This window comes from Drosophila gunungcola, assembly GCF_025200985.1.
Source record: "Drosophila gunungcola strain Sukarami chromosome 2L unlocalized genomic scaffold, Dgunungcola_SK_2 000008F, whole genome shotgun sequence".
Lineage (NCBI taxonomy): Eukaryota > Metazoa > Arthropoda > Insecta > Diptera > Drosophilidae > Drosophila > Drosophila gunungcola.
In genome coordinates this window covers 2,384,174-2,409,375 of record NW_026453163.1, presented here as the reverse complement: position 1 = coordinate 2,409,375, position 25,202 = coordinate 2,384,174, and the positions used below count along the sequence as shown (strand labels likewise).

At 41.8% G+C, this 25,202-nt stretch overlaps 6 protein-coding genes and 1 non-coding gene across 10 annotated transcripts; 2 read left to right on the top strand and 5 right to left on the bottom strand.

The window, feature by feature from the left end:
• Positions 1–145: 145 nt before the first annotated feature.
• LOC128253395 (5'-3' exoribonuclease 2 homolog) lies at positions 146–3,202 on the top strand. The gene has a single exon (XM_052981752.1). It carries the CDS (start codon positions 337–339, stop codon positions 3,034–3,036), a length of 2,700 nt encoding a protein of 899 aa, XP_052837712.1. The 5' UTR covers positions 146–336; the 3' UTR covers positions 3,037–3,202.
• A 1,229-nt stretch (positions 3,203–4,431) lies between these two features.
• Positions 4,432–7,730, bottom strand: LOC128253391 (wee1-like protein kinase). 2 transcript variants are annotated; one of them, XM_052981746.1, is made up of 6 exons: positions 7,560–7,730; positions 6,930–7,438; positions 6,156–6,492; positions 5,393–6,097; positions 5,134–5,267; positions 4,432–4,973 (listed from the first exon to the last, which is right to left on the bottom strand). In XM_052981746.1, the coding sequence occupies exons 2-6, from the start codon at positions 7,381–7,383 to the stop codon at positions 4,822–4,824; spliced, it is 1,782 nt and encodes a 593-aa protein (XP_052837706.1). In that variant the 5' UTR covers positions 7,384–7,438; positions 7,560–7,730; the 3' UTR covers positions 4,432–4,821. The 2 variants fall into 2 exon arrangements, with proteins under 2 accessions (XP_052837706.1, XP_052837705.1); XM_052981745.1 differs by lacking the exon at positions 7,560–7,730 and having other exon boundaries at positions 6,930–7,553.
• A 1,801-nt stretch (positions 7,731–9,531) lies between these two features.
• LOC128253357 (probable splicing factor, arginine/serine-rich 6) lies at positions 9,532–16,176 on the bottom strand. Its single transcript, XM_052981700.1, has 2 exons — positions 15,494–16,176; positions 9,532–10,541 (listed from the first exon to the last, which is right to left on the bottom strand). The coding sequence occupies exons 1-2, from the start codon at positions 15,913–15,915 to the stop codon at positions 10,184–10,186; spliced, it is 780 nt and encodes a 259-aa protein (XP_052837660.1). The 5' UTR covers positions 15,916–16,176; the 3' UTR covers positions 9,532–10,183.
• LOC128253358 (histidine-rich glycoprotein) lies at positions 11,000–12,124 on the bottom strand. The gene has a single exon (XM_052981702.1). It carries the CDS (start codon positions 11,853–11,855, stop codon positions 11,148–11,150), a length of 708 nt encoding a protein of 235 aa, XP_052837662.1. The 5' UTR covers positions 11,856–12,124; the 3' UTR covers positions 11,000–11,147.
• On the bottom strand, positions 12,823–14,834 carry LOC128253350 (nucleolar protein 58). Its single transcript, XM_052981682.1, has 2 exons — positions 13,402–14,834; positions 12,823–13,224 (listed from the first exon to the last, which is right to left on the bottom strand). Exons 1-2 carry the CDS (start codon positions 14,670–14,672, stop codon positions 12,963–12,965), a joined length of 1,533 nt encoding a protein of 510 aa, XP_052837642.1. The 5' UTR covers positions 14,673–14,834; the 3' UTR covers positions 12,823–12,962.
• On the bottom strand, positions 13,291–13,363 carry LOC128253466 (small nucleolar RNA SNORD53/SNORD92). Its single transcript, XR_008267455.1, has one exon. It is a non-coding gene; the product is annotated as a small nucleolar RNA SNORD53/SNORD92 (small nucleolar RNA).
• Positions 16,177–16,618: 442 nt separating the features above from the next.
• On the top strand, positions 16,619–24,429 carry LOC128253353 (heterogeneous nuclear ribonucleoprotein 27C). 3 transcript variants are annotated; one of them, XM_052981695.1, is made up of 3 exons: positions 16,619–16,796; positions 18,816–19,573; positions 21,293–24,429. In XM_052981695.1, exons 2-3 carry the CDS (start codon positions 19,079–19,081, stop codon positions 22,061–22,063), a joined length of 1,266 nt encoding a protein of 421 aa, XP_052837655.1. In that variant the 5' UTR covers positions 16,619–16,796; positions 18,816–19,078; the 3' UTR covers positions 22,064–24,429. The 3 variants fall into 3 exon arrangements, with proteins under 3 accessions (XP_052837655.1, XP_052837654.1, XP_052837656.1); XM_052981694.1 differs by having other exon boundaries at positions 18,812–19,573; XM_052981696.1 differs by lacking the exon at positions 16,619–16,796 and adding an exon at positions 17,564–17,717 and having other exon boundaries at positions 18,812–19,573.
• The last annotated feature ends 773 nt before the right edge of the window (positions 24,430–25,202 follow it).

Sequence of the window (25,202 nt, the reverse complement as noted above, 5' to 3'; positions counted from 1 at the left end):
GGTCGGTGATGCCCGCTTGGCTTTTCCCGTCAAATCTGAATTAAGCTAAGTTCTAAATCTTAAAATATTAAAAAGAAAAAAAGTTTTTCATTCTACCCAAACTTGAAGATACTTTACATAAACCACCCTTATATACCCTTATATAAAATTAAATTTAATGTGCAAAATATAGATATTTTGTTGTTATTTTTATAGGTATTTTTAAGTATATTTACGCACGCAAGATTTGTACGGTCCCACTGGCTGGAGCATGCTTGTATTGTAGGTGAAGAAAACGGAAGAAAACTAGAGTTTGACTGAAATAAAGGCAGTAGTTGAGTTTTTACCGACGCGAAAATGGGAGTTCCAGCATTCTTTCGCTGGCTGAGCCGGAAGTATCCGAGCGTGATCATTGAGTGCAACGAGAACAAGCAGGTGGACCCGGACACCGGGCGCAATATTTACGAGGACGCCACCCAGCCGAATCCGAATGGCATAGAGTTCGACAACCTCTACCTGGACATGAATGGCATCATTCATCCGTGCACGCATCCGGAGGACAAGCCGGCGCCGAAGAACGAGGACGAGATGATGGTGGCCATCTTCGACTGCATCGACCGCCTGTTCGGCATCGTGCGTCCCCGGAAGCTGCTCTACATGGCCATTGATGGGGTGGCTCCGCGGGCCAAAATGAACCAGCAGCGGTCGCGCCGCTTCCGGGCGGCCAAGGAGACCACGGAGAAGCGGCTGGAGATCGAGCGGATCCGCGAGGAGCTGCTGAGCCGCGGCTGCAAGCTGCCGCCGGAGAAGGAGAAGGGCGAGCACTTCGACTCGAACTGCATCACGCCAGGCACCCCGTTCATGGACCGGCTGAGCAAGTGTCTGCACTACTACGTCCACGACCGGCTGAACAACAACCCGGCCTGGAAGGGCATCAAGGTGATCCTGTCGGACGCCAATGTGCCCGGCGAGGGCGAGCACAAGATCATGGACTACATCCGCAAGCAGCGCGCCCAGCCGGATCACGACCCCAACACGCAGCACGTCCTCTGCGGGGCCGATGCCGATCTCATCATGCTGGGCCTGGCCACCCACGAGCCGAACTTCACCATCATACGTGAGGAGTTCCTGCCAAACAAGCCGCGTCCTTGCGACATCTGCAACGGGTTTGGCCACGAGATGGACAAGTGCGTGGGCTTGGGTGCCACGGCCCCGACGGGCGCCAACTTCAAGCCCGACGTTCCCATTGGGGCGGAGGTGAAGTTCATTTTTGTGCGGCTGAGCGTGCTGCGGGAGTACCTGAAGCAGACTCTCGAGATGCCCAATCTCCCCTTCGAGTACAGCTTCGAGCGAGCCCTGGACGACTGGGTGTTCATGTGCTTCTTCGTGGGCAACGATTTCCTGCCCCATCTGCCCAGCCTGGAGATCCGTGAGGGCGCAGTGGACCGGCTCGTCGAGCTGTACAAGAAGTGCGTCTACAAGACGAAGGGCTACCTCACCGACTCGGGCGACGTCAATTTGGACAGGGTGCAGCTGATTATGACGGATCTGGGCAATGCCGAGGACCAGATCTTCAAGAGCCGACAGCGCCGCGAGCAGCAGTTCAAGGCCAGGGATAAGGCGCGGAAGAGGCAGGAGAGGAACCAGGACCACAGGGCCCTGGATCAGTCGGCGTTTGGGGCCAGCGCTGTGGGCCCTAACAGCCAGCAAAAGAGCATTGGCAACTACAAGGAGGAAGCCGCTGCCCTTCGGAACAGGAAGCGGACGAGTGACCAGGCAGACTTGGATGACGAAGACGAGGAGGAGGACAATGACGAGGTGCGCTTGTGGGAGGACGGCTTCAAGGACCGCTACTACGAGTCCAAGTTCGATGTGGCGCCAGGAAACCAGCAGTTCCGCTACGCCGTGGCCTTGCAGTACGTCCGGGGCTTGTGCTGGGTGCTGAAGTACTACTATCAGGGCTGTGCCTCCTGGAACTGGTACTTCCCGTACCACTATGCCCCATTCGCATCGGATTTCGTGAACATCCAGGGTCTGTCCACGATGTTTGAAAAGGGCACAAAGCCATTTAATCCGCTGGAGCAGCTGATGGGCGTGTTTCCGGCAGCCAGTAGCTCCCATGTGCCCGAACCGTGGGCCCAGCTCATGTCCAGTCCGGAGTCTCCAATCATTGACTTCTATCCGGAGGACTTCAAGATCGATCTGAACGGCAAGAAGTTCGCCTGGCAGGGAGTGGCCCTGCTGCCCTTCGTTGACGAGAAGCGGCTCTTCAAGGCCTTGGTTCCCTACTACGATCAACTCACGGGGGAGGAGGTGAAGCGCAACAAGCGGGGCGACAATTACCTGTACATCAGCAACCAGAGCTCGCACTACAAGAAGGTCAAGAAAATAAGCGAGAAATCTGATGAGAACGAGTGCAAGGCCATATCCTTTGATGGAATGCGCGGCACTTTGGGCCAAACGGAGCTCAACACTGCTATTAGCGGCATTCTGAGGTCGCCCATCTCAGGACTGTCGGACATTTGTGACAACACCACTGTGACAACGACTTTTAAGGATCCGGAATACGATGACGACTTCATTTTCGAGGCGAAACGGCTGGCCGATGCCGTGGATCCGCCGCAGGTTCTGCCCACGGAACAGACGGGACAAAAGCATCGCCCCGTCATCGGATTCAATAGCCATTTGTCCAGGGCCTATGTTCCGGATAGTGGGCATCGCATGCTGAATGCCGGAATTAGAAACAATCAGGGGGCTGGAGGCAGCTACGGTCAAGGAGGTGGCTACGGCCAGGGAGGGGGAAATCACGGACAGGGCTATCAGAACAACAGTCGCAACTATAACTACAACTACAATAATAATAACTTCAATCAACACCAAGGTGGCGGATACCAAGGCAACTACAACAACCGACAGCAATATGGCCACAATCAGAGATACAACCAGGACAACTCCAATCAACAGCGTAACTTTAACAACTTCAACGGCCCAAGGAGTAATAACTACCAGCAACAAGGCGGCAACAGGCAACAAAACCAGAATTATAGAAGATTTTAAGGGTACCATACATACAATTCAATATGTAGCAGGTCTTAAAAGTGTAATCCGAGTTCATTTACAATAAAAAATAGCTTTTAAGGAAATTAAAGTTTATTCAATCGAAAAAAATATTAAGTTTAGTTAAAACCATTGCAAACAATCGGTATCCCTTTGGGTCTGTCCATATATAAGCCATTATTGATCCACAATTAATAATTTTTTAAAACAGAACATCTAACATCTAGTCTCAGTGCCTCGATTAAAAAAGTCAAATTACAATGATGATGAGTGTGAAAAAACTATTGAAAACTGGAAAACACACAAATTTAGAAGTTTCACCCAATAATTGAAATGCATAAAATGGAGATTTAATGTACAAGTAATTTCAACAAACGTAGATGAATAAAAATATTTGAAAATGAAATCGATGTTTTTAAATAGTTAACTGAATAGTTTTGTAGCTGTTTAATTGGTACATATTCAAAATATAAACGAAGGAAAATAAACCTAAGATTTTATTAGATACTTAAACCAAAAGAAAATTATATACTGATACTAATTTGCCAAAACTATTTTTATGTCTTTGCACTTACATAAGAAAGCAAGTTTCGGCAAACCGAAGTTCATATACTCTTACAGATATTTCAAAAATAAAAATATATAAAACGACTATTTTTTTATCTTATTCGTATTCATATACATGTTTAGTTGTTGATCTTCTGATGAATTTCTAAACCAATTATCCGATTTTTATAAAATAAAACCCACAAAATTGAAGGTAAAATATAAAATAGGCGTGAAAACGTTATTTACACTTAAATAAAAAAAGGTGCCAACAAATTTTTAGTGAATTATGGAGTCCACCTCCACCGAATTATCAAGATCTGATCTCTGAAGAATTTTGTTGATTTGAATTTCTAAGTCAGTGTAATGGAGTCACACAAGAACTGAAACTAACTTCGGCAAGAAGTTTTAATAGATATAGTCGTCCGATTGGCAAGATTTTTTGGCAGGAACATACATTTTTGTAAATTTTATGATAGCATTTACATAAGCTGCGCGAATAAACTGCATAGTATCTTACAGACATTATGATATATGTCGGGTATAGGATATATTCATCCGAATTGATAAAACTCAAGGTATCGATCTAAAAACGGAATGAAAAGATTGTATGAGACGAACAGCAAAAGCAAACTTATTCGACAGGATTTCTCCTTCCATTAGAATAATATATAGATTTCCGACAAACTTTATTTGCGTACACATTTACGTACATAAAATACTTTACAAGTCCTTAGCTTTGAAGCTAGGCACTGAAACGTTGGAGAACCATTGCTGTGTTTGATTTTAAAATGGTTGTAAATAGTTTGTTTTCTTCATGTTTATAGAGAAGATTGATTAAAAGACATATTTGGTATAGCATTCGCTATTTTTAACGAATGGAATGTTATATTTTCGATTTCCATTTAACATAATAAATAGTTTAATTTCGAAAACAATACTCAATACAACTATGCGACAATCTTAAAATCTACGGGTCTTTTCTTAGAACGATCGTGCTTTCTCTGCAAAGAAAAGTTCACTGAGCTTGAAAAATATATATATTATATTACGAATGCTTCTAAATCCATGAGCTTGAAATACACGGGGTTTATGAGGTTGAAGGTTAGAATTAGGCGCAGCGATATCTTTAATATAAATCGATTATATGAATATGCTTAAGAGGTAACACAATGTGAGCTTAGTTCACGTTCGATTCGGAAGAGTTTGGCTATCGGTTCGGTATGAGTTGCGTGCTTATCAGATATTGGTGATTACGTTCTTGTTGCGATCGGATATGCTATCGAACTTGCCATGGCTCGAGAATGGCGTGCGCATGCGTCGCGTGAAGGAGCGAAGGCATCGCTGCCCATCCAGACTATCCGGATTGTTGGTCACTGCAAGGAGGTTGACTAAAAAATGAACACAACACAGACATTGTTAGAAATTTGCCATGATAGGATAAGTTGATCTTATTTAATTTTAAGCAAACTGAAGTCGACAACTGAGCTTTCTAAGCGTTTACAATTTTAATCACAATTTTATTTCTTCATATAACTTTCTACCACATACCCCTTTGCTCGAGTAGTTTAATCTGTTTTTTTGCATCCCTCAGCTTGTTCATTAGTATCTCGTTTTTACGCTTTTCCACGGTCAGCTCTAGACCGAGCTGCAGCTTGCTCTTCGACTCAACGGCGCTTAGAATTCTGAAAACGGGAAGTAGATTCAATTGAATTCTAATTTCAGTTTCAACACATAGATAAAAACCATAGTCGGTTTTTTAAAAGGTTTTACCTTTTTCTATTAACAATTAAGCATTTTATCAACTTACGGATGACTGAATATGGACTGCGATGTGGGCCTCTTTTCTGGATCTAGGTGCATCATCTGGGCTATCAGCTCGTTAAAATCTCGGCTCAAACTCGGCAGCACTGGCACCTCGCCGTCTCGCAGTTTATGCCACTGTGGTCCATTTTTGGGAAGCGGACCTCCGCCGGCGACCTCGAACAACGTGATTCCCAACGAGAAGATGTCGGCCTTGAAGAGATTCGAGTAGTCCTCCTGAAGGATTTCCTTGGGAAGGTAGCGGCAGTCGCCCTCCTCGACATGGGGCTCTTTTACAGAAGTCACGTGACCCAGGTCGCCGATCTTGTACGTTACCAAGTTCTCTGAGTGGCGCAGCTCTTCGTAAACACTCTCCATGCCGTCGTCGTCTTTGGTTTGATGCGCTTGGACCTCGACCAGCTTGTGTGCATTCGGATTCATTGTGGAGAATATGTTCTCCGGCTTCAGGTCCATGTGCACGAGGTCGTTGGAATGGATATAACGCAGGCCCTCGATCACATGCATGAGTACAATCTTTAACTCGGCCTCGCCCAAGTAGTGATCCTGGATCCGCGCATGCAAGCTGCCCCCGTCGCAGAACTCGTTCTGTATCAGCATGTGATCGTCCTCCGCCCAGGCGGAGTAGTACCTCACCACATTGTCGTGCTTGCCCAGAACAGCATGGGCCCAAACCTCGTTTAGGGCTCTCTTTCTGCGGGGAAATGAAAAGGTCATGTGATGCTCATATGGGCTTACTGTTAGGAACTCACTCGAAGGAGCTGCCGGCCACTGGCTTCTTGCTCTTCTTGATCGCATAGATGCACCCATCCAGTCGATTGACGCACTGGAACACCACGCCGAACTCGCCTACGCCGATCACATTAACCTGCATGAACTCCCGTTTGAAGCGACTGATATTTGTGTCGTGCAGGGCCAGCCGCTTGGGAGCCTGGTGGTGGATCTCGCGCAGTGGGTCGCCCGCCTCCTCCGTCGCATCCTCGTCCCAGGCTTCGCTAAGCAAATACTTTTGCATAGCATTCACATTCAGGTTGAGGTTCTCGCGTCCGAACTGCGTGCGGCAACGCTTTTTATTGTGAGCCAGGAGGCCTAAAAGTACAAAGGATAAGAAGAATAATATAATTGGGTTTCTGGAAAATATTAACTTGGCAGGTTGGGCCTAACACCTTAATAATTTTACATTTCGTTTACATAAAAAACCGTATTTTAAGGTTTCGAATTGGACGAAAACTAACTAAAGGGAACGAGGGATTATTTTAAAGGATTTATTCTTAATAGAATATTTTAGATTTCCATTTACTTAAGCGGACTTGTGTTTAGAAAACCTGAGTTCCTGACCGGCACTTAAGATCGTAATTAAATGCTTTGAAGAAATAAACATTTGAACTATACATATGTGTTTACTTTAATGAATAAATAGAGTTTTTATTGCAAGGCGATTTTTTTAAGCTTCTGAATTTAGCTTTGAGAAAATATAAATATCTTTAGTTGAGAGAATCAACTGTCTCCTTCAATGCAGTACTCACTGTCGGGCGTAAAGGGATTCACATTCGCCGTGTCCTGGGCGGGCAAATTGCGGTTGTGCAGGGGCAGGGATCGGGGCCGCTCCAACAGCCGGGTTGCGTTCACTGCCGCCGCCGCGGCTGACAGATGGTTGCTGCACTGCGTCGTGGACTTCTGCAGGATGGTCTTTGGGGTGGCCGGAGTGCTGAACAGACGCAAGGCCCGCACCTTCTGGCACGGAGGCGACATGGACACGTCCTTGCTGTCCGGCTGCTCTGGGGCGGAAAAGAACTTTGGCCGATGCTGAAGGGGATATTGTGGACTCGCTCCTTCGAGCGTGTCCTTGTCAAAGTCGTCGTCGGCAAAGCGCAGCTTGCGCGGATTGAAGAGCTGCGGCGACGGGGAGCGCGACCGCAGCTCGACGCTCGAATCGAGCGAGGTGACGCTCATCTCGTGCTCCGTCTGGCGGAATGCCATTGTAGCTGTCCGGCTGCCCGCGGTGCAAGGCGAAACAGTTTTCCGTATTTCACAACTTTTTGTAAAAAACCCAGGCCAAAGATGCAACAAATCGAATGCGTTGGGTAAAAAAATGTAAAACAAAACACAAAACAAAATTGAACTGGAGGAATGCGATAATTTCAGTGTGGCCGTACCCGAAGCGCCAAGAAATAACAGCCCGAAGAAATGACAACTACAAATATATCAATGCGGGTAACTGGATTGCGGCAGTAGTTGTTTTTTTTTTATGTTTATTACGATTAGAAAAACAAATTTTCAGGGGAAAATAGGCACAAATCAAAACAAATCTGACAAATCAAATAAATCAAACCGCACAGAACGGCAGTGCGAACAGTGTGCCCGTAGACAAAAATTGACAAAACACCTCGCAATGAGTGCAAGTACCTGAAATATACTAACGAGAGATTACCGGATAGGAACATCCAATTTAATCCCTAGGGCTCCCAAGTTTCTCAGTGATTCATCAGCAACTCTCTAAATATGAGTGATTGTCATCAAAGCCGTACATATTTTTGTATCATTATATTTCGCTATTTACCCCTTCATTTTTCTTAATGAAAACGATGTGTTGGTAGCGAAGGTAGATGATAAGTTTTAATATTATACACCTATAAATAACACTGGCTTACAATTTATATCGATGAAATGCTCCAGAGATCAAACCTTGATTTTCCGGTGGAGTTGAACTCCCTGATTCAATAATGATGCTTAAAATTTGTTGTATGGTACCATTTTTTTAAAAGTGTAAATAACGTTTTTTACAGGGTTTTATTGCCATTCATATTTTATCTCCAGTTCATAAATCAGCGGGTAATCACGAAGAGTTATTTTTTTCACACCAAAAATTAACCGCTGTTTTTTTCTTAAATCGCGTTGTTGTCTTTAAAAGCTGAAAAAAATAGAAAAAAATACTCTTCCTGATTACCTCGAAAAATTCATCAGCTTTAAAATGCATTAACATATTTTTTTTGTTGGAAAATCCGCCCAAATTTATTTTGTATTATTTTTTGGCTTATTTTTTTTCGTAGTTTCTTTAATCTAATAATCATAAATAATGCGTTATAGGCAATCTTTACAATTTTTACTGAAGAAAGTACTAGATAAAATGTTTTGAAACTTATTTAATAATGGAACTTTTAATTTTATTTTAAGATTTTTTTTTACAAAAATATTTATTAACGGGCATATAGGCTGTCTGTCGAGGCTCCAAAAATAACTACTCCAGCTGCTGACATGACTCTGGCTGAAATCGAAAAATTCAAAAAGTTTGCGAAAGCTAAATATATTTCCCCTACCCTAACCTACGATCTTTTAAAAATATCAGATATCAACAAAATGGCATAGTTTTTAAAAAAAAAGTCGTTTTTGGAGTGAAAAATACATACTTTTAGTGACACACTGGTACGGAAGTCTAGCCAGCATCAATTAAGACCCAGGTTTTTTTTTAGTACGTTTTTTCAATTTTATCTTGAGTTGTATCACTAACCATACAACATATGTTGCATATTGTATCTGACATGCATTACAAACCGGCCATGTCTTCAAGTTTGTAATCCGTTCTCTACTGATTACTGGAGTTAAGATAATGTTATCTGAGGCCTTAATAATAATGTCAATTTTTGCTGCTAAACTTTTTTTTTATAATTATGCCAATTTTTTTACAGTAAAATAAACCATTACCAAGTATCGAAGTATATTCAAATCAATTAAAAAACAGTGAAGTTATAATTTTCTTCATATATTTTTGGATTGTTTCCATTGGAGCTTATAAAGTCGTCTGATTTTAATGAAACAAAAACAGCAATTCTGAAAGACAAATAACTGAAAAACAGCAAAGTTATAAATTATTCTAGATGATATAGTGGTCCGATTCCGCTCATAACTTATAAAAAATATCTGCTCAGTGCGGCGGTATCCAGAATGGAAAGAATCCTAAAACAAGACCGACAAATTTTCCAAAACGAAGTTACCAGTCCGAATTATGTTTTCCAGCGGTGACCACTCAATTTAAATACAGAACTACTTTTTTGGCATTTAATTTATTGATTGAATATTTGTGTATTTTAGTGTTCAGCGCATTTGCTATATAATTCAAACACACATCTCAAGAATCCATACATATGTATTTGTTTAATACTTAACTACGACATCAATTTATGAATAATTATTCTGCACAACTGCAAGACTTAATTATTACGAATATTGAAACGCATCATACAGAGTTTGGAGGCGAATAATCATGTGTGCTAAGTAGTATAAGTTGAAAAAATGTTTAAAATTGACATGAAAATGGTGGCCATGCTTCGTCTCCTGCGCATTCGAGTATATTTCCAGGGCTAGCAATAAAAATCCAAAGGCAAATGAATTTACATAGCAAACTTGACTAGATCGATAATCTGCGGCTGCCGATCCATTCTTATATCTTATATTTCTTTCCGTCAAATGATTCTCCGAAGCGCTCTTATTTGTTCTGCATTTGCTTACTGTTGTTGTGTTGGAACAAAAGAATACCTAAATATGCATACTCGAGTTCCACTATAAATTAAAACCCTTAACTAATATGGTTCTGGGACAACTAAACCGTAGATGGATACTGCATGAAAAAGTATTTGGGAATCTGTCTTGTTTCACGTGAGGTTTTTGGGAATGAGGGGAGGAGTCCAGTCCAGGGTGGTGCCCCACTTTGCCGGGTTCATCGGGGGGTTGCAGCTCAGGCCCTCATCTTAGCACGGGCTTTGTCTGCATCCGTTCGCAGTCGCTAGTCCCTGGACACGGACCGTGAGGCGGACGAGTCTCCGCGACGCCTGGGCGGTGATCCACGGCGCACTGCCGGCGACGCCGATCGAGATCGGGAACGTGACCCCGGCGATCCCCTGACCCGGTCATCATCATCGTCCTCGTAGCGCCGCTTTGGCGGCGGTGGAGATTCCACCGCTCCGCTGCCGTTGCGCTCGTGGTCGCTGTACCGCGACGCCGATCCGTTCTCGTCGCGTCCGTTTGAGCGGCCGGAACGGCGGCTCACTGACACGGCGGACCGACTGCGGGAACGGGTGCCGGACTTGGAGCGAGTGCGCCGGCGACGGGATGTGCTGCGAGATCTGCTGAACGAGTTGCTTCTGCAATGGGAAAAGAGTACAGAGATTGTCATTAGCAATTCGGTTATAAAGGTGAGCAAGTCAAAAAAATTTTGAGGGTCAACGATGGCAACAGTAATACTATTGGTCTTGTCCGCTAAAAGCTAAGTTTCTCAAAGATCACCCTCCACTTTTCTTTTTATAAAAAGGGAGCGGTTGGCTTATTAATTGTAAACGAAAAACCTTATTCCTATGCAGAATGAATTTTATAAAGCATGCTTTACTGATTATTATTCACCCATTTCCTGTTAATAACACAAAGAAATCATTTAAATCTAAATGAAAAACATAAACAATGTACAAAACTTTATGTCATAGATAGCAAAAATTAATGAAAAATTTCAGGTCATAGGAACAAACATTTTCATGTTTATATGCAGCTATTAAGCTAACACCAATTGTTTGTTTTTATTCTTCTCCAAAACTAAAAATAGGCGATCCACTGGTCAAGATTTTTATATCGACACTGTGCGTATATCTTGCATAAAATAATATAAAACAAATATTTGTTAGCACCTTGCCCGTTTTTAATGCCACAACTCTTAAAAAAATCACATTTGTGGAAGCCTTTAAGATACTTTTTCCTACTTAATGCTTTTCGCCCTTTTTTTTGTAGTGCTTGTGGCCGTGCTTCTTGGAGCCCTTCTTGCCGTGCTCTTTCTTTTCCTCGAAGCTCTCCCCGTGCTTGTGCTCCTTCTTGTACTTCTTGTGGTCCTCGTCGTGATGGCCCTTCTTGTAGTGACCGTGGTGTTTCTTGTGGCCCTTCTTCTTGCCGCCCTCGTGCTTTTCGCCCTTCTTGTGCTCGCCGTGCTCCTCAGCATGGTGATGGTGCTCCTTTCCGTACTTCTTGTGATGGCCGCCCTTGTGCTCGTCATCGTAGAACTTCTTCTCCTTGACATACTCATCCTTCTTGAACTTTTTGTGGTATTCCAATTCCTTGTGGCCCTTCTTGTGCTTCTTTTTGTGATGGTGCTTGCCGCCCTTCTTGTGGGCGCCGTGTTCATGCTTCTCACCGTGCTCGTCCTTCTCATCGTAGTGCTTCTTCTTCTTCGATCCCTTGTCCCCGTGGTGGTGCTCGTGATCCTCCAGCTCGTGGTGCTTCTTTTCGTCCTCCTCCCACTCCTTGTGTTCCTTGTGTCCGTGCTCACCCTTGTGCTCCTCTGCACCGAACTTTTTCTTCTCGTACTTGTCGCCACCCTCCTCCTCCTCCTCGGACGACGACGACTCCTTTTTCTTGGCCGCCGCGTAGGTCAGCAGGAGTCCCAGGACCAACAGCAGCTTCAGATGACCATGCATCTCGCATTGTTTTCTTGTTCAACTGGCACCAGTTGCATTCGCTTTTATATAGCACGCCCTGAACCACAAAATGCTCAAAATGCCTGGCTTCGTGATGCAAGCAAACCTCTGGAGCTGACGTAAAAGCTTTCTGCTTCATTGGTCTCTTCACCGCAGTCAATCGAACTTCTTGCAACGCGGAGAGTTACAGATTGGCCTCCAAAGTCGGTAGCTGCTTCTAAGAAATGTTGTAAGGCTTGAAAACAAGAACTGATGGGCTTAGAATTCGTACAAAAATGTACTGCCCAAACATTCTCATTAAATTTGTTAACTAAAAATGTTCTTCTTTTATAAAATAGTTTCTTAATATTTAGTCTTTCTTTTATTGTCGATCCATTTACTGGAAGAAAACTACTATGAATTGGCCAATTTTTCGCTTAATTTATCTTAATGCATTTATAAAAAATTATGAAAATTCAACATGTTAGCAAGGAGACTGTGATCTGATGACTGAATCCTGATGTAAAATTTGTGGTCGAAAGTTACAGAATATCTTTATAAAAAACAACTGTAGTAACTGTATTGGCAAATTTTGAAATTCCCAAAAACTTCAAAAGCTCATTGAATTAGTTATGTAAGTGGCATTCTATTATATGTTGAAAACAAATTAATAAAAAGCACAATCCAAGCCTATAAAATGTTGTTTATCATAATTGTATTTAAATGAATTAGTTTTGTTTACTTTTCTAAAAACCAAATTTACTGTTATCTAACACTTAAGAAAAGTTTTCACGCAATTTATTGTTTTTATAAATTGTCAAGAAGTTCCTTATATTTAAGAACGCTGTTAAGTGTGAAGACTTATTGTTTTTAGAGCTTTAAAATGCGTTACTTATGTAATTGCTGTCTTAATAATTGAAAATTTGATCCTGAACGAAAATCAATACGAATTATTTGTCGCGAGCAACTCAATTATTATGTACACCAATTTTTTTTTTCAAATATTACATTTTATTTCTAATGTACAACAGAAACTTTACTCTTGTTGATAATTGTAAAATCCTATACTTTACAGTAAGGTTACCTAGGATGCTATTCTTAAGACCTAAAACTAGTCAAGAAGAGGAATTACTCCTGGTGCTTGGACTTTTTCTTTTTCTTGGATGGCGTCGGCTCATCCTCGGGCTCAGGAGCAACAGTCTCCTCCTGCTTTTCCTTCTTCTTCTTTTTCTTCTTCTTTTCGGACTTGACTTCCGCGTCCTCTTCAACCGACTCCTCCTTGACCTCATCCTTGATTTCCTTCTTAACAGGCGTCTGCTCGGACTCGGAGTGCTTGCGTTTCTTGACATTCAAGGTGTTGTCGGCCTCCGGTTGGTAAGTGAACACCTCACTGAAAAATCAATGAATAAATTAGTAAACAGAACAAACGAGAAATGTCCTGGTGGTTAACTCAATTTCGCTCAGACAGCCAAGGTTTATCGTCATTGTAATCAGATAATTGCGAAACCTTTTGAGTATCATCACTGGAAATCGGTCAACTCTTATATAATTTTCTGCTATAACCCACCTCTTCGCCTGGTACTTCTCGAACTTCGCCTTCGCCTTGCCGGTGCCCGATAGTTTGCGCAGGTTGCCCTCTTCAAGTAAGCGCAACCGCGACTCCAACTTCACTTTGTGCGCCGCACCCAGCTCAAAGGTGGCCTCCTCGCCGAAGGCATCCACTCGCGTAGCCAGCGACGCCTTGGCCGCCAACGAACGCGACATCTTGCCCTTGTTCTTCTGGCTGGCCTGACCCACCAACTGGGCGTGGTAGATCAAACCGTACTTAGGCGTATCCTTCTTGGTCTTTAGCGCACGGAAGAGGGCCTTTTCGGCGCCCAGGATTTGCACGGTGGATGAGGGATGCTTGGCCAGGTTGATCAGCGAACCGGCATGGGCAATAAGCCGAGCGCCTACTGTATCGCCCACAAGTACCGTCAAATTGGGTGCCATGGCCATCATCCTAGCCTTCAAGTAGTCGTACAGGTGAATGCGGTAATCGTTGATGGATATGATCTCGTCGCACAGGCACTGGATATTTAGCACATCCTCGTCGGAGATTTCGGTGCCCATCGAGATCTCGGCCGCCTCCTTTACCTTCTCCTCTACATCTTCAGGCAAAATGTCAGACAGATCGCTGGCGGCCATGTTGTCCCTGGTACCCACTAGCTTAATGGTCTTAACGAAGGCAATATTGTCGGTGATAATCTTGCCCAACTCGGGAAAGTGCCAACCGTACCACTCGCGGGCGCGCATCATATAATTGTTCAGCTCCTTGTCCAGGTCGTCCAACAAACACTGGGCCTGCACAATCATGGTGTCGATCTTGTCCGGCGAGAACTTGAGCTTGTAGCGCGACAAGGAGTGGGCGAGACCTAGGGCCATGGCGGTCATTTCGCGTTTGGGTAGGCCGCCGAGCAGACTGTCCGCCTGCTGGCGGATGCAGCGCATCAGCTCTTGAACGCCTGTGTTGCAGACGCACTGCACAGACAGTTTTTCCTTGATGGCGGTGCCCAGTTTGGCATCCGCGACCAAAAGCGAGGACTGTACGTCGTCGACGAGCAGCTTTTTAAGGGTCTTTTTCAGCGGTTTGGCCACCTTGCCCTCCACCGCCGCCGTGGCTGCGGCCAGCGCCTCTGTGGTGTCGTTGAATTTCTCAAAGTGCTTCAGTTTGAGCAGTTTGTTGGCCTTCTCCGGAGTCTCGAACTCAAGGTACAGATTGTCCACCTGCTCCAGCTTTTTCTCGTCCAGCAGCTTGAAAATTGCGTAGCCCGCCGGCGTTTCGTAGAGCACAAACATCGCGTCACACTCTGCTCATTTAGTTTTAGTTATAAATTAATTAAAAACCAATGAAACTCTCGGCAGCCAGCAGCAACTTAACCTTCTTTTCCGTGTGCCGCGTGTGAAAGAAAAAATCCAAAGTGAAGCGCAAGCACGTGTGCGAGAGGTCTGCGGCGTTGCCACTCGGTTAGCGCTTAACAGCACTGCAGATAATTCACCACGAACCGTAAAGCGGGAATACGAATTGAACACGTTACAAGCCTGTAAACAGCAGACTATATGACACCCTTCTTAAATATTTCTGAGATTTACTGTTTTCTTTGTATCACAGATTTTATATTTAATTTATTAAATCAAATATATATTTATATTATATTCTGACTGCATTTTACTCACTTCTTTCATGTTAAAAAAATATTATTTTTAAATTTGACAAAAGAGTTTGCAACCAAATTTCTCAAGCCAGTTAACAGTTAATGTTACCTTGTCAATACCGAACAGATATACCCTGCGTTAAATATAAGGTATTATATACATCGGCAAACACGTGTGTGTGCTGTTATTGTACATCCGTCTCACTGCCCTTAACAGCACACTCCACAAGAAACAGCACGCTGTTTAGTTTTAACATAAACCAGGGTTGCAGGCGGCTAACGGGCGGTTTTTCACCACAAATGCGGGTCAATAGTTTCACCACAGACCAAACAAATTCAACATTTTTGCATGGGCATACACACACACGCTTGTATGTATGTATGCGGATCCCTCGCCATGTTAAAAAATAATCGTTTTTTGGCAATGAATGAAAAATGGAAATGGCGAATGCAAAATGCACTTACCTGCGTCGCTGCCTGGCCTTGCGTTCGCGGCAGTGGCGTGCGAAGTGCCCGCGTCCACCGCACTCATAGCACTTATCGTCACCACGACCGCCGCCACCTCCTCGGTCGCGTCCTCCTTGTCCTCCGCCTCCGGGACCACCACCTCCGCCTCCTCCTCCTCCACCGGATCTTGCGTACTTCCCAGTGGACAACTCTACCCGGGCACGACGTCCACAGACCGTACGTCCATCCAAGCCGCGCACCGCATCCGCCGCATCACGGGCACTTTCGAACTCCACGAAGGCGAAGCCCGGCGGATTGCGGGCAATCCAAACGCTGCGCAGACTGCCGTACGCCCCAAACACATATTCCAGATCGTTTTTGCGAGCATTGTTGCCCAGATCGCCCACGTACACCTTCCTATCGCTCGGATGGCGCGACATTTCTGTTTATTTCGCTTTTCTCTGGGCTGTGTTAATGTGGCAGTAGCAGCAGCAGCGCAGAAAAAATCGATGATGGGACAGATTCGCTTGCCACCACCTTCCTGAGAAGCTCGATCGGCTAGACGCGCACTGGCAAAGGTTTTTAATCACTTATCACGGCCGGCAACTGCGAATTTGTATGTTTATTTTCTATTTAATGCAGCGCAAAACTCATTTTACCGGGTAGCAAACAGAGTGACCGTGGCTGGACGGTTGTAAAAAACCTGAGTACTCTGCATAAATATACCAAAAACTATGCTTAGTCGTCGTGAACGGTCCTTCAATAACAGGAAGGGCTGGCGACGCCTGCATGCAGGGTCGGCAAAAACACAGTAGCACCATCGATCCCGTTTTTGGAAAGAAATCTTTATAAATTTTTTGTTTTGTTTTTTTAAAAGCAGTTCAATTAATAAAGTCTAATTAATTATTTGTATTATAGGCTGTTGAGAATTGAAAAGCATAACAAAAAATCCATTAGTTTAAATTCGTCGCAGTCTCTATATGCCGAGTACCTAATCAAAATTGTTTTATTATTTTTACAAAATAATATATATTTAATCTTTTTTATTTTAAATATGTTTTACATTTCTAGTATATTTCAGTACAATAACGACTATTTTTTAGTACATTTTCAGATACCTTTGGTATTTTTTTATGGCGAGTGGCGGTCACACAGCATTAAACGTGGCGGCGATTTATCATATAAGTTAGGTTATAATATCGTATGCATCAAAATCATACAATTATTTATAAGCTAGTTTTTTAAGGAAAAAACACTTAAATTTAGTGAATTTGCAGTGCGAAATCTTTAAAAAACCACAGACGAACACTTGGCACAAACGGTAAGAATGGGAAGCGACTGAAAATCGCCTTTACATAACAATTACGGTGCTTTAACAAAATGCCTGCCCAGCTTTTCCTTTCCAAAAAAAAAAACGCCTGAATACTTGACGCAGCTGCCATCGCTCGCCGTGCGGTTGTATTTGTGTGGGTAATATTCGTTCGACTTTTTAGATTGCTTTTTTGCTCTTTAATTTTTCGGCTTGCGGAGGCCTGTGCAGTTTTCATCGCTTTTCGGTGCCACTTTCGGCACTCTATTTCCACCCATCAAAGTGGAAAATTTCATATTTTTCTACATACATACGAAAAAATGCTATGTATAACACCACACCAACGCACACGCACACCACCGCCGGACGCTCGGCGGCCATTCGCGTACACACACGCTCGCACGCGCACACGTACGGCCAACTCATGCACTCACACAGCGCCAGCAGATTGCGGTGCAAAATACAAAAATTGTGCGAAAATTGTAAAATTGCGTAGTAGAAATCTTGGTTAAATTCGCTAACATTTCTCGGAATGTATTTAAGCTGAAATGTTAAAAGTGGATTTGATGTAACCTGTGTGTTTTGTGATTTGGTGACTTTCCTGTTATAATACGTTTTGTAGAAAAAAAGAAGAGTAAAAATAAAGTAAAATGTGTTCCCTTTTCTAAGAATCGACAGTTTAAAACATTTCTTAACATTTCTTTGTTGTAGCATTTTTTTTTCATCAGGCACGTCTTCCATTTTGTTTTTTTTTTCTTCGTTGCCTCTGCCGTGGTGAATTTCCCACACACTCTCGGTGCCATTCATTCAGTTCAGTCGTGATTACTCCGCCAGAAAAAAAAAAAACTAATCTTCAAACTACAGGAAAACTCAAAAGAACTGTTGTGTTGTCTTTCGACGGAATTAATATTTATTTGAGGACATTGCTTTTTGGTACGTTTGCTTTTCGGTTTCCATTCGCTTTCACGTCACACATGGCGTTGCCACATTTTTTTATTCATGTCAATGGGCAAAATGTCTGCGAGCGAATTACGAGTAGGCCAAAACAGGGTTTATTTGACAATTAAGACCGTTTATGTTCACTCTATGATGGCGTTATCATCAAAACTTAAAAAATATTTGTGAAAATGTGTTTACTTAGCCTACATCTGGCTACAACCTGGAATCCCTTGGCAAATGGCGCGCAAATGTGGTGAACCGGCGACAGCTCTCTTTCACCTTGGAAATAAGTTCGTTGTTCTCATTGATAGGCGGCATGTGTGTGTGTTAGTGAGGCTGGGGACTTAGTTACAACAACAAATCCGCTCGTGACACAGCGAAAAGAAAACAATGCTTTCACATAGCCGTGTAAAAACAAGTGAAAAAAGAAGATAATAGGGAGCAAGAGGAGCAAACCAGCGAGAAAACTTGTGAACGTGTACAAAAGCAGTTAGACGGCACACATACACGTACTAAGGAATGCCTTCAGCTGCGTTTGTTTCTGTATGTGTGAGTGTGTACCGGCCGGTTGCTTCTGCCGCTTTTTCTCTTGCTGCCTACCTGCGCCTTTCATAATTACCTATTCTTACTATTTGGCTCTCTTTCGTTGCTTGCGTATGTGTTTTTGTCATCTGGTAGTTTCTACCCAAGATCTTTACATGAAAAATAAATGTTATGATATGATATGGATTTGCATATTGTGCCAGCATATCAATTTGGTACAAAAATTCGAAATCGTCAACAGTAATAGAAAAGTTGGGAAATAACGTTTGCTAGGTGGAAAAACAATAAAAATGGGACAATTTTTTAATTTGAAACGTCTTAAGATCAAGGAACCATTAAAGAGCAAAAAATATCCTTAAGACAGATACATAGTTAAATTAACAAATTTGTTTTAAATTAAATAAATAAACATAATATAAATTTAGGTATGTCTTATCTTAATGATTTTTTTTTCTGTGTAGCGATTTGACTAACCAGATTTCTTTTATTTCATCTCTGTCTCTTTCCATGTGCCTGCAACAACAACATCAATAATGTTACGATAGAAAGTTACGTGTGAACGTCGTGGCTTTTGTTTAATTGTTTTGAAGGAAAAGAACTTTGGCAACGTTGAAACCAAACTAAGATACATACAAAACCACAAAAACACCAGCAACAGTGTAAAAATTCAAAAAGTGATCCCCAAAAACAGCTACCAACCGAACACAAGTTAATTTCTTTGCACCCCGTGTTAATAAAAAAGCGGCAAAATTACGTCAATTATTGAGAACCTACCCGGCGCTATAGCTCACAACCACAACCAGAACAACATCATGGAGGAAGACGAGAGGGGTAAACTGTTTGTGGGCGGCTTGTCCTGGGAGACGACGCAGGAGAATCTGTCGCGCTACTTCTGCCGCTTCGGAGACATCATCGACTGCGTGGTTATGAAGAACAACGAGAGCGGCAGGTCGCGAGGCTTTGGCTTTGTGACCTTTGCCGACCCCACCAATGTAAACCACGTGCTGCAGAACGGACCGCACACGCTAGACGGCCGCACCATCGACCCCAAGCCGTGCAATCCGCGTACGCTGCAGAAACCCAAGAAAGGCGGTGGCTACAAGGTCTTCCTGGGCGGCCTGCCCTCGAACGTCACTGAGACCGATCTGCGCACCTTCTTTGGACGCTACGGCAAGGTCACCGAGGTGGTCATCATGTACGACCAGGAGAAGAAGAAGTCTCGCGGCTTTGGTTTCCTTTCTTTCGAGGAGGAGTCCTCCGTGGAGCACGTGACTAACGAGCGGTACATCAATTTGAATGGCAAGCAGGTGGGTGTTCGCCAGGAAAAATCACTAATCTTTGGGGCAGAACTTAACTGAGTTTTTATTTGTAAAATCGTTTTATTATTCAAAATTTGGCTATCAACTTGGGTTTTATCAAAAATCTGTATACATATATATACTATATATACTCGTTCAAGTGTAACTTACTCGCTCTGTTCAAAAGCTAGGGGCTTTCGAAGCAGAGCTAGCTAATAACACTGAACCGTATTTCAATCTCCAAAAATAAGTCTCACTTTAGGACCTTTTGACCAAAATGTCAGATCTGAACAGTTCACATAGCTCAGTGAGTCAAACGGTCTTTAGTTAACGAACAACCGATTTCCGTTTCCGTTTTGTTTCGGTTGTTCTTGTGGCTCTTAGCAACATTTATATCCCTGATCAGCAGAGGTTGGCCAGATATAATTTGCACTGTTTTCTGCATACTTGGATAGCGTTGAGACACTCTCCAAAGCCGAAGACGCCGTTTTCGCAAAACTACTTAACATTTATTTTTATGTCCATAGCTTCATTCTGACGAACGCTTTTTACTTCCTAATGCGAACATTTTACAGTTTTTGGACAACATTAAGCATAGTCACCACACTCAAAATAGATAGTATAATATATATCCAAACTATTTTTTTATATACAAGTGGTATAGTGTTGGTCTTGGATCTATATAACAAAAAACCAAAAAAAAACTTGTAACCTTCACTTTTTGTTATTAATATTTAGCAAATTTTTAATTAGGGCAAAATTGTTAAAAAGGCAAGGCAAAGACCCTTTGAGCCGAGTATTTTATTTATTGTTCATCTATTAATTCTCAATATGTGAGCGTTAGATTCAAGCGCTCTGTGTAAGTTGTCATTGAAAAAATGTAAATTAGTAGCACATCCGACAACACTCGACCGAAAACCAAAATGTTAACAATTGAAGTGTTCTGTTCAGAACGAAATCAAACGAGAAATATTTTTTCGGTTATGATCGGGCATAGACCTTAAAAGGAAAAACGGTCAACTGTTATTTGCGAGCTCTGTTTCGAAGTCAAATTTTATATGCCGACAGATCAGGTTCAAAAAAAGTTAAAATGGGAACTATTAGCTGTTTTTATTAAAATGCTCGAAGCAAATTGTTTATCGTTTTCGCCACAACCCTTCGAAAATCGGATGACTATATCTTACGGCTGACGACATGACATTTTTGTTCGCTTTCTAAATATATTTGTTTTTATGCATACAACAATCATAACTAAAAACCCCATAACTTTAATGAAAACTTTTTTGTGAAAAAATTAATTCGTTTTGTCTTCCTCATGAGTAGTTTAACACTTATTTGAAGTTAGTTGATCCAGTAGTTTTACACAAATTGTATTTAATATATAACAATGACTTACTTACTTTTTTTCGCGTTTACATAACATATTTGATAATTTCCGTACAAATTTTGATATGATTGACCTATATAATGAAATACAAAATCTATTAATTCATTAACTATTTATTTTGCATTTCCTCCATCCACTTTTTATAGTGGTTAATTGGTTGATCTCTTTTTGTTCTTTGTTAATAAAGATAATATAAATATAAATATAAACAACGGGCTATCAGACAAAACAAATATAGATCCTTTATTCTTTTAGTAAACAGATTACCTTTAGTCTTAAGAATAGAAATTAACTTTATATGGTGCGAAATTATTAATCGCCATTATTAATTCGCTCCTCAGGTCGAGATCAAGAAGGCCGAGCCTCGTGACGGATCTGGTGGTCAGAACTCCAACAACAGCACGGTGGGCGGAGCCTATGGCAAGCTGGGCAACGAGTGCAGCCACTGGGGACCGCACCATGCTCCCATCAACATGATGCAGGGCCAGAACGGCCAGATGGGCGGACCGCCGCTAAACATGCCTATTGGAGCGCCGAACATGATGCCTGGCTATCAGGGCTGGGGTACATCGCCGCAGCAGCAGCAGTACGGCTATGGCAACAGCGGTCCGGGATCGTACCAAGGCTGGGGAGCTCCGCCAGGACCCCAGGGACCGCCACCGCAGTGGTCAAACTACGCTGGACCGCAGCAAACGCAGGGCTACGGCGGCTATGACATGTACAACTCGACGTCGACCGGAGCTCCTTCGGGACCTTCGGGTGGTGGCAGCTGGAATTCGTGGAACATGCCACCCAACTCTGCTGGACCGACTGGGGCACCAGGAGCCGGAGCGGGCACCGCCACAGATATGTACTCGCGAGCCCAGACCTGGGCAGCGGGCGGTCCCTCAACCACCGGACCCGTGGGCGGCATGCCGCGAACTGGACCCGGAAACTCGGCCTCCAAGTCCGGATCTGAGTATGACTACGGCGGCTATGGTTCCGGCTACGACTACGACTACAGCAACTACGTGAAGCAGGAGGGCGCCTCCAACTACGGAGCCGGACCGCGGTCAGCGTATGGCAACGATAGCTCCACGCAGCCACCTTATGCAACCTCGCAGGCTGTCTAAGCAGGTGGATCGTGAGGAGGAGGAGTAGCAGGCGGAGCGAGCATGTCGTCGTCGGCGTCGTCCTCGGCGAATGATGAAGAAGACAGAAAAGATGGTGGTAATTGTAAGCTAAAGCGTCGTCTGTTCGTTTTTATTTCAGATCAGATCAGTTGTTGAAATTAATATTTAAAACTCTTGTACAACTATTATTTAAAGCGAAGCAAATTTAACACGAGAATACCTAGCGACAAGTCAGATTAATAGATATACATGTATGTCCTATAGCAGCGAGTATGTAATTCATAGGCAAAACATCAGCACACACTCACATTCAGACAAGAGAACATTATTTCTTTCATGCGCCTCATAAACACCACACACCACAAACATTCTCCTGTATCCCACACTCACAAACCAAACAGCCAGAATCAACTAACAAGAACTTCCCAACCAACTAAAACCCGTAGATACATCTGATACATGGCATTAACAAACAAAATAGAAATGTGAAGATTTAAACGTAATGATTTACAAGTATAAAGTTTAGCTAATTAGACACAAGAAGATCAAGAATAGAGTGCGAAATACCAACACAAAGAAAATAATAACTTTTAATTTTATTTAAAGAGTAAACAAGTAAAAGATCCCCTTAATAACTAAAATTAGTAAATAGAAATTCGAAATTGTACATTTTAAAGCAAAAACACGTCGGTCTCCGATCGGCTTTCGCCGCCACCCGATTTCTAGATCGAGCGACAAGGTTTAAGTTAGGGTTTGAGAAGGAACTGGCTGCAGATGTAGTCGATTCCGAGAGCTCTGTGCTTGCCTTAGCTTTTGTGACTCATTGACGTGGTTGAAGATATGGCGCCATATCTTGGATTTTGAACCCAGACAATTGCCAAATCTAACCGACAATTGTTTTATCGTCTAATAGGTCGCTAGATGAGAGAGTGTGGTGGCGAGAAAGGGCGGTACTGACATGGGAAAGATACGTTACAAAATTAAAAATTTACCATTTAAAGTAAACAAAACAAAAACTAGCTAAAAGTTAAACTACATATATAAAGAAACCTAATTAATAAGCGTACGTGGTCGTTTACATCTAAGCGAAAGTTGAACTTGAAACTAGAATTATATAGTGCGTTGGATTTATTATTTAGTTAAAGCGATGTGAAGAAGCCAAGCAGCAGCAGCATGATAATGATGATTGAATATAATGGATATGGAAATCAACAAAACACACTCTTAACCAATATACATAAAAACTATATACATACATACTTATATACAATATATATATATATATATGACGAGTATATATAGAAAGGAAACAAAAAAAGGAAAAAATGAGTAAAAAAAGAGCAAAAGGAAACGTAAATTTAAAGCTACAGTTAATGAAAGTAAAAAGTACAGAGTAAAAAAAAAGGAGGCAGGCAGAGAGAATAGGACAAGTTATACAAGTTACAAAATACGATGCTTAGAGTTGCGTTGCACATTTTTTTTTTCAAATTTTCATCGTTTGCCAAGCAGACAACAACAACAGCAGGAACAACAACAACCAACGACAACAGCCAGCTAAAAGTGTGCACTACAATAACATCAGTCAACAACAACACCATCAACACGCACACCTACTCACACTTAACCCCATTTAATACCAACAACAAGAACAGAAGCAAGACACAGAGAGAAAAGAGGAGGGTAAAAGGAAAAGAATGAGGAAAAGGAAGAGAAGAACTTTAATTGATTATGAACATAACATATATATATCTTTAATTACTTATACATATTTACTCTTAACTACTTTGCACGCTCACTTAAACGAGCGCGCACTGTGTGTAAAGCAAGATGAAAGTAAACTATTTTAATGATGATTATATGATTGCGATTTTACAATTTATTATTACAAAACAAAATGATGAAAAAAAAACAACAAAAACAAAATGAGAAACATACATATTATATGCTAATACATTTACCATACACATATATTATAAAATATGAAGTAATTTTTTCTATTAAAATACCATACACTAATTTTTAATTTGTTTATTTACAACAAATCGATTTACAATACATACATTTAATTACAATATACGATACAAATACTTTACTTTATTTTTCGGTGATTTATTGCTTAGTGTTCTTCGTTTAATTTGTACTCTACTACTACAAAACAAATCCTACAGATATAAATTCCTAATTTAATTTCGTTTAAATTACAAATACATATGCTTACATTTTATAACTAATTATACAATTTTTAAAAAATCAACACAACAAAAGCAAAAAATGCTAAAACAATGATCAAGTAAACGAGTAAAGTAAACGTGTGAAAAACGTTTCGATTTTTGACAAAAAAAAAAAACAAAATCTATGAAAATTTATTGAATTTGAATCTTTTTCTTTTAACTGTATCGTTTTGTATCGGTGTGCGTGCCTGAGTGTGATTGTATGTGTCTGTTTTTTTGTTCGTGTTGTGGAAGAGGTCACACCGAGGTCAGAGAGTGGGCGGCAATGTGAACGCAAGACGCGCGAAGGGGTCGAATGACCAGATGATCGATCACCTTTCGAGTTTAAAGTATGTGGAGGGAATGCTACTGACTTTGGTCATTTTTGACTACAGGTCAGCATTTCCAGTAAAATCGGCTGCAGCAAACAACAACACCATCCAGAAATTGCTATGGGGTGCATCCAGAAAAAAAGGAAAAAAAAGCCGTTTGAAGTAATGTTAAAAAAATGGACAACAAATCAACCTGATGTAATTTAATAAGATCAATAATTTTATTTACTGGTGGCTTATATAGCTGGATATGATTTCTGTTTTGATTATGAAACCTATTTGCAGATAAGAAATTTGTAATAATTAACATGTACTAAGTGAAGGATAAAGTAAAATTATGAACTAATTCGAGCGATTAGAAATTTTTAGAAAACAAAACACACTGACTGTTAATTGTAAAACAATTTCATTTTAACCTTTTCTTTTAATACAAAAAATATTTTTTTAATTAACCTAAACGTAAAAGCTATTCAAAATAAACTACATACAATATATGTGCATCGTAAACGTAATAAACAAAAAAAAATATATTGAATAAACCTACTATATACAACTATATATATTATATACATATTAATTATAACATATAACGATTTA